This window comes from Glycine soja, chromosome 20 (genome assembly GCF_004193775.1).
Source record: "Glycine soja cultivar W05 chromosome 20, ASM419377v2, whole genome shotgun sequence".
Taxonomy (NCBI): domain Eukaryota; kingdom Viridiplantae; phylum Streptophyta; class Magnoliopsida; order Fabales; family Fabaceae; genus Glycine; species Glycine soja.
The window spans coordinates 36,269,227-36,277,444 of NC_041021.1; the positions used below are offsets into that span (position 1 = coordinate 36,269,227).

The 8,218-nt window shown below is 39.6% G+C and overlaps 1 protein-coding gene across 1 annotated transcript; it reads left to right on the plus strand.

Moving 5' to 3' along the window:
• The first annotated feature begins 314 nt into the window (after window positions 1–314).
• On the plus strand, window positions 315–5,937 carry LOC114403423 (phytochrome A-like). The gene is made up of 5 exons (XM_028366387.1): window positions 315–532; window positions 1,099–3,163; window positions 3,569–4,385; window positions 4,867–5,157; window positions 5,487–5,937. The coding sequence occupies exons 2-5, from the start codon at window positions 1,111–1,113 to the stop codon at window positions 5,695–5,697; spliced, it is 3,372 nt and encodes a 1,123-aa protein (XP_028222188.1). The 5' UTR covers window positions 315–532; window positions 1,099–1,110; the 3' UTR covers window positions 5,698–5,937.
• The last annotated feature ends 2,281 nt before the right edge of the window (window positions 5,938–8,218 follow it).

Genomic DNA, 8,218 nt, shown 5'->3' on the forward strand with positions numbered 1-8,218 from the left:
TCTCCTAACACTTAAAAACTAGTTGAATAATTGTAAACTTATGATTGCTTATAATTTAGACTTGAACAACAAGATGAAATTTTGCTACTAATAGTCCTTACATGTACATCCAAACCAATTACAGAGGAGTGTCAACTAGTTTTACACATTTTTACATTAAAAAGAAAATAAAACAAAAACTTTAGTTAAAAAAATGTTGATTTTGGTATATTGGCCACTCATAAAAGCTTGAACTGTAGAACGAATAATGATGAATTGTTTAATATTTTTTTTTTTATTTTAATAATCAGAGTTCATTCCCCATTAACTCCCACATTCACATTCACATGGTGCTCGAAGTGGGTACTATAAAAATGATATCTTTATGGCATGGCGGTCCCTGGTCACACTCACAGTTGTGGTGAGTTTGAAGAAGAGGGGGTTGGGTTCCTTGGAGAGACATGGGTGTTGTTGTTGCTCACACCTCTTTTCTTTATTTTAACCCTTAGCTTCATTGCTTCCTTCCTTTTGTTGCCACTCTTTCCCTTTCAAGGTTCGTTGCTACCATACTCACCTTTTTTCCTTTTTTCTCTTCCCTCCTCTGCTGTCTGTGATGTTATCTTATCCTATTCACTTTCCTGCTTTTAATGTTTGTGATTCGTGTCTGTTTGTTCCTGGCAAACTATGTTCTTGTTTCACTGGAAATTGTTTTGTCGGCTCGTAGTTGTTCAGTGTGTTAACGTACAGTATGATCAATTTTCTTCAAAATTGAGAATAATAACGTTCAATTTTATTCCATCATTGAGCATGTACAGTTGTGTGATTGGGTCGTTGTTCACAATCTACATGATGTGTATTTATTCACCTGAGCTGTGGAGATTGTTTGTATTTCATGATTGGGTCATAAAATAAATTGTTAGTAGTTACTCAAGTCTTTCGTAATTTTGTCATCTTGAGAAGGTGTTGGAAGTTTGTTATTATCTTCTCGAATTGTTACATGAGCAGGAGGGAATTGATTGGCATTGGAGTAAATTGATTAATAGATTTTAACTTGTTCTCAGATGTTCTTATATGACTCAGATTAACTTTTACTCATTATTTTTTACATTTCAAGTGCAGTTTGGGGCGAAAATGTCTACCTCAAGGCCTAGCCAATCATCCAGCAATTCGGGGAGATCAAGACGTAGTGCTAGGGCTATGGCTCTGGCAACTGTAGATGCAAAACTCCATGCAACTTTTGAGGAGTCTGGTAGTTCCTTTGACTACTCCAGTTCGGTGCGCATCTCTGGTACAGCTGATGGAGTCAATCAACCAAGGCATGACAAAGTTACAACAGCTTACCTCCACCACATGCAGAAAGGCAAGATGATTCAGCCTTTTGGGTGCTTGTTGGCCTTAGATGAGAAAACATGCAAGGTCATTGCATACAGTGAGAACGCACCCGAAATGCTGACCATGGTGAGCCATGCTGTCCCCAGTGTTGGTGACCACCCTGCCCTTGGTATTGGCACTGACATAAAAACTCTATTCACTGCACCAAGTGCTTCTGCATTGCAGAAGGCTCTAGGATTTGCGGAGGTTTCGCTTCTTAACCCCGTCCTTATCCATTGCAAGACCTCTGGGAAACCCTTTTATGCGATTATCCATCGTGTCACTGGTAGTATGATCATTGACTTTGAGCCAGTCAAGCCGTATGAAGTTCCCATGACTGCAGCAGGTGCCTTGCAATCTTACAAGCTTGCTGCCAAAGCAATTACCCGATTGCAATCGTTGCCTAGTGGGAGCATGGAAAGACTATGTGATACTATGGTTCAAGAAGTTTTTGAACTCACAGGTTATGATAGGGTGATGGCTTATAAATTTCATGAGGATGATCATGGAGAGGTGATTGCTGAGATAACAAAGCCAGGTCTTGAGCCATATCTGGGTTTGCACTATCCAGCCACCGATATTCCCCAGGCTTCACGCTTTTTATTTATGAAGAACAAGGTTCGTATGATAGTTGATTGTCATGCAAAACACGTGAGGGTTCTTCAAGATGAAAAACTCCCATTTGATTTGACTTTGTGTGGTTCCACCTTAAGAGCTCCTCATAGCTGCCACGCACAGTACATGGCGAACATGGATTCAATTGCTTCCCTGGTTATGGCAGTTGTAGTCAATGACAATGAAGAAGATGGGGACACTGATGCTATTCAGCCACAAAAGAGGAAGAGACTTTGGGGATTGGTAGTTTGCCATAACACTACTCCCAGGTTTGTTCCCTTTCCTCTAAGGTATGCTTGTGAGTTTCTGGCTCAAGTATTTGCCATCCATGTTAACAAAGAAATAGAGTTGGAATATCAGATTATTGAGAAGAATATCCTGCGCACCCAGACACTCTTGTGTGATCTGGTGATGCGAGATGCACCCCTGGGAATTGTGTCAGAGAGCCCCAATATAATGGATCTTGTGAAATGTGATGGAGCTGCCCTCATATATAAGAACAAGGTATGGAGATTAGGAGTAACACCAAGTGAATCCCAGATAAGAGAGATAGCTTTTTGGTTGTCTGAGTACCATATGGATTCCACAGGCTTCAGTACAGATAGCTTGTCTGATGCAGGGTTCCCATCGGCTCTTTCTCTGGGTGATGTTGTTTGTGGAATGGCAGCAGTTAGAGTAACTGCAAAAGACGTAGTATTTTGGTTTCGGTCACACACTGCTGCAGAAATCCGATGGGGTGGTGCAAAGCATGAAGCTGGAGAAAAAGATGATGGTAGGAGGATGCATCCAAGATCATCATTCAAGGTTTTCCTTGATGTTGTGAAGGCAAGGAGCTTACCATGGAAGGAATATGAAATAGATGCTATGCATTCCTTGCAGTTAATACTGAGAAATGCATTCAAAGATACCGAGAGTATGGATTTAAACACAAAAGCAATTAATACAAGACTAAGCGATTTGAAGATTGAGGGGATGCAGGAACTGGAAGCAGTGACAAGTGAGATTGTTAGGTTGATTGAAACAGCAACAGTGCCTATTTTGGCAGTTGATGTTGATGGGCTGGTCAATGGGTGGAACATAAAAATTGCTGAGTTGACAGGTCTTCCAGTTGGTGAAGCTATGGGAAAGCATTTACTCACACTTGTTGAGGATTCTTCAACTGATAGAGTCAAGAAGATGCTTAACTTAGCACTGCTAGGTATGTCTTTTTTTTCCCTCTCTCTGTCTTATCCTTCTATACTCTTTTCTTCTCTTTGTTTTTCAAGCCTTATCATTCATAAGCAAAAGCTTAAAAAATGAGTTAGTATGTGCCTTTGTCTATTTAGCTGTGAGCAACTGAGCATATTATGTTCCCTAAAGCCACACATGAACTTTGCATTGATGAAGAATTCTGAGAAGAAAAGTATGTCTTATTGACAGTTTCATTCAATTTTGTGCCCTTACAATAACTTGGGAAGGAATGGAACACCCTAGGAGTTGTGTTGTTATTTTTATTTTGGGGGCTTGGTGGAAGGAATTGATGCAATTTATCTGACACAATGAGCTTGTATTCTTCTAACCTGCTTTCCATATTTTTTATTTGTTGTTTTGTTCTGTTAACTAGGTGAAGAAGAGAAGAATGTCCAATTTGAGATCAAAACACATGGGTCTAAGATGGATTCTGGTCCTATTAGTTTAGTAGTAAATGCTTGCGCAAGCAGGGATCTTCGAGATAATGTTGTTGGGGTTTGTTTTGTGGCCCATGATATAACTGCTCAGAAGAATGTCATGGACAAATTTACGCGTATTGAAGGTGATTACAAGGCAATTGTACAGAACCGCAATCCATTAATCCCTCCTATATTTGGCACAGATGAATTTGGCTGGTGTTGTGAGTGGAATCCAGCTATGACGAAGTTAACTGGATGGAAGCGAGAGGAGGTGATGGATAAAATGCTTTTGGGAGAGCTTTTTGGCACCCATATGGCTGCTTGTCGCCTAAAGAATCAAGAAGCTTTTGTTAATTTGGGTGTTGTACTTAATAAAGCCATGACTGGTTTGGAAACAGAGAAGGTTCCTTTTGGTTTCTTTGCTCGGAATGGCAAGTATGTAGAATGCCTACTTTCTGTGAGTAAGAAATTGGACGTAGAGGGCCTAGTTACTGGGGTCTTCTGCTTCTTACAGCTAGCTAGCCCAGAGCTCCAACAAGCATTACATATTCAGCGCCTATCCGAGCAAACTGCCTTGAAGAGATTAAATGCATTAAGTTACATGAAAAGGCAAATCAGGAATCCTTTGTGTGGAATTATATTTTCCCGGAAAATGTTGGAGGGTACTGCCTTGGGAACAGAGCAGAAACAACTTCTACGCACTAGTGCTCAGTGCCAGCAGCAGCTTAGTAAAATTCTTGATGACTCAGATCTTGATAGTATCATAGATGGGTATGATATCTCTGAATTTGTTCTTTTTCCCCTTATTTACATTCATGTGGTGTGAAGCATTTATCAGTTGAAACCTCATTGAAACTCAAGACTAGAAAGTTAACCTCATTCATGCAACTAAACTCCAAAAACATTGACTAGTATAACACAACTGATATTTTGTGTTTGTTGTTATCATGTTCTGTCGTTCTCAAGGTTCTTGTTATGTAGTTTTGTCATGTTTTGAACTTTTGTTAGAGTGTAGGGTACCCATATAAAATGTTCAATTATTAGCATCTTTGAAAGAAGGCATCCAATAGGTATGTTTATTTTTCATTCACACTGTGCTTTCAAAATCACTCTGTAGTGCTAGATTAATTTGTTTGTATGAAATTATGAATACACAAACATGACCAAAAATACAAAGTTTCCTCATTTATTTGTCTTGGCATCTTCCATAACAATTATGTAATCTTTTTTTGTTTTCCTGTGTGTTCAACAGTTACTTGGATCTTGAAATGGCTGAGTTCACTCTGCATGAAGTTCTGGTTACCTCACTTAGTCAGGTCATGACAAAAAGTAATGGAAAGAGTATCCGAATAGTCAATGATGTTGCAGAGCAGATTGTGATGGAAACTTTATATGGTGATAGTCTTAGGCTTCAGCAGGTATTGGCTGACTTTTTACTTATTTCCATCAATTTCACTCCAAATGGAGGTCAGGTTGTTGTAGCAGGCACTCTAACCAAAGAACAGTTAGGCAAATCCGTCCATCTCGTTAAGTTAGAGCTCAGGTAACTCTTCCATGCCCGAATTCAAAATTCATTTATTTAATTTAAGTTAGAGCTCAGGCTATTAGTATTCCCACTTTATATGTGATTTAAATGCCAGGAGGAAACAATGTGTGACATGAATTGATGCATGATCAACACATTGCTCGCTTGTGCTATGCAAAGAAACTTGCATTGTTTATGCAGTCTTGCTAACCAGTGTCCTTCCTAAGGACACCGATAAGGGTCGACATTAACATTTTCCTTTGTTTTTAACCAAAACATAAAGAAGGAACTTGCACTATAACCTTGATTTACATCTAAATAAGTGTTTATTTTTTGTATTTATGTAGCATAACACATGGTGGGAGTGGGGTACCAGAAGCATTACTGAACCAGATGTTTGGAAACAACGGGCTAGAATCCGAGGAGGGTATTAGCCTACTGATCAGCAGAAAGCTGCTGAAGCTGATGAATGGAGATGTTCGCTATCTAAGGGAAGCAGGCAAATCAGCTTTTATCCTCTCTGCTGAACTTGCAGCAGCCCATAATTTGAAAGGTTAAAAGTTTTGGAAAAAAGAATAAAAGATGATGCAACCAGCAAAACACAATCTGTTTTGTACATCATAAAGAGAACGGAGCTAGAAATTAATTGCATCCAATGTAACTCTAATTTGTTCCCACGTTTCTTGTTAACTGCTTCTTGTAACGTACGTTGTAGATATGTATTAATCTTCTTCCCATTCCTTGGCCTGTTCTTTCTAGAGTTTTTCCTTATTTACTTATTCCTCCATCAAACAGCAATGATGAATCATTTGTTGCGAAATGAAACGTAGAAATTAGAAACCGCTGATTCTGTCTCTCGCTTCTTATTTCCACGTGTTAGCCTTGGTTTTCTACCTAACTTTTATGATTCAAATTCGATCAATGACCAAGCGAAATCTTACACTTTTCTCATTCTTCATATGGAATGTCTGTCGTAATTAAGATTTTTACAATATAACAAAATTTAGAAAAATACTAAATATTACAAACTTGCAAATGAATAAAATAAAACTTACTCGAAATTGCGTTAGTAGTGTAAAATAGCTGTTAGTCGTTAAGTATTAAAGAAAAATATGTTAATACTGGTTTGAGTAAGCTCATTTCACACGGCAAAGTAATCTCAGATGATGATAAAAAATATATATATTGGATTTAAACGGAATATGTTTGGCACAGAGGATTAGAGTTGGACTTCAAGGGTCAGTAACCGCCCACAACCGAAAGAGGAAAATACTTGATATTTTTCATTGTCTTGCCTTATTACATAAGTCTTATATTTATAGCAAAATTACAAATAACAGAATTTGGAATTTTGCATAACATGATAATAACTAATGGTGGAAATGGATTCGGCAATTGGAATTGGCAGGCAAGCAGGGGACAAGGTTGCCAAGTCAGCATCAAGGCCGTTAGAGGTAGTCCTTGAGGTACTCAAGTTTAGTGGCCCATAATACCTCTTAGCAAGCTTCGAATAAGTACCTGAAATGGTGGACTGTCGATTGGACCGTAATTTCACCATGACCTAATCTCCTTCCTTAAAATTTACGTCCCTGCGTTTCTTGTCTACCATTTGTTTCATCAGGACTTGTGCCTTCAAAAGCTTCTTTCATATCACAGCAAAGACCTCCTCCTTGTTTTTCAGAAAATCATCAACTGCTTCAAGATTGGAGGTTTCGGTAATGTTTTGTGGGATAGTAAAGGGTTTCTTGCCGAAGGTCAACTCGTATGGCGAGATTCCTGAACCTAAATGTATCGAGGTATTATAAGACCATTCCACCCAGTTCAAGAATTTTCCCGAGGACGATTGAGCACCTCTGTTTGTACCCATGTGGCCTCGATACATTCGGGTTCAGGAATCTCGCCAATTGTGTCCCATAGGCACCCATGTGGCCTCCTATGGGGGACGAGTGATACTTTGTGAGCAGGCTAGGAATAAACGAAGACCCCAGGGGCAACCAAATGCGACCACCTTTAAGGTTTAAGTCTTGGGCAATACTATACTCTAGGTGTTTATCAAGTTGGTCCATAATCTCCTGTCACAATTGGAGAAAATTCGTATTATGCAAAAGCTAGTGTTTCAATTCTTTGAGGGAAGTCAAGCATGGAACTGAGAGGACTAACAGGTTGCTGGGAACGAATTCAAGGACCCTGGATAAGGCATTTGCAACGCCATTCAATTTGCATGAGTGGTATTGAATAGAGTAGTCATACCCCATAAGCCTGACTAGATAGGTTTGTTGTTCCGACGTTTGTATCACTTGCGTCATTAGCTCTTTCAGACTACGATGGTCTGTAAGAATGGTGAAAAGGTGACCCAGAAGATATTGTCACCATTTCTTTACCGCGGCAGTAATGGCGAAGAGTTCCCGCACATAAGTGGAAGCTTGAAGGAGTTTGGGGGTAAATGGCTTACTAAAGAAGGCAATCGGATGGCCCTTCTGAGATAACACGGCGCCCATGCCGACACCAGATGCGTCAGTCTACAATGTAAAAGTGAGGGTGAAATCCAATAAATGTAGAACAGGAGCAGTGGTCAGCGCCTTCTTTAATTCCTTGAAAGCAAGTTCTGTCGCAGAGGTTCATTCAAATGTGTCTTGATTGACCAGTTTTGTTAATAGGGCTGCAATGGAAGCATAGTCGCGAATAAACCGACGATAAAACTCGGTGAGGCCGAGGAAACTACGTAATGTCCTTGTTGACTGCGATTTCAACCACTATTGATGGCGTGAATCTTAGTAGGAACGGGTTCCACTCCTTAGGCTGAGACCATGTGGGCCAAGTACTTAATTTGTTTCTGAGCGAATGAACATATTGACAGTTTAAGAAAAAATTGCCCTTCCAAAAGAATTTGGAAAGCTTTCTCCAGGTGAGCTACGTGATCCTTGAATGTCTTGCTAAAAATCAGTATATCGTCAAAAAAACAATAATGAAGTGACGGAGATACGGCTGGAAAATGGCATTCATTGTCGCCTGAAACGATGATGGAGCATTGCACAGCCCAAACGGCATGACTCTGAATTCAAAGTGCCCATGATAAGTG

Bases quoted from the DNA above. Each gene is read 5' to 3' on its own strand.
- LOC114403423 (XM_028366387.1), top strand. From the start codon at position 1,111: ATGTCTACCTCAAGGCCTAGCCAATCATCCAGCAATTCGGGGAGATCA. The intron at 4,386-4,866 runs GTATGATATCTC...TGTGTTCAACAG, and splicing joins CTTGATAGTATCATAGATGG to TTACTTGGATCTTGAAATGG. The intron at 5,158-5,486 runs GTAACTCTTCCA...GTATTTATGTAG, and splicing joins CTCGTTAAGTTAGAGCTCAG to CATAACACATGGTGGGAGTG.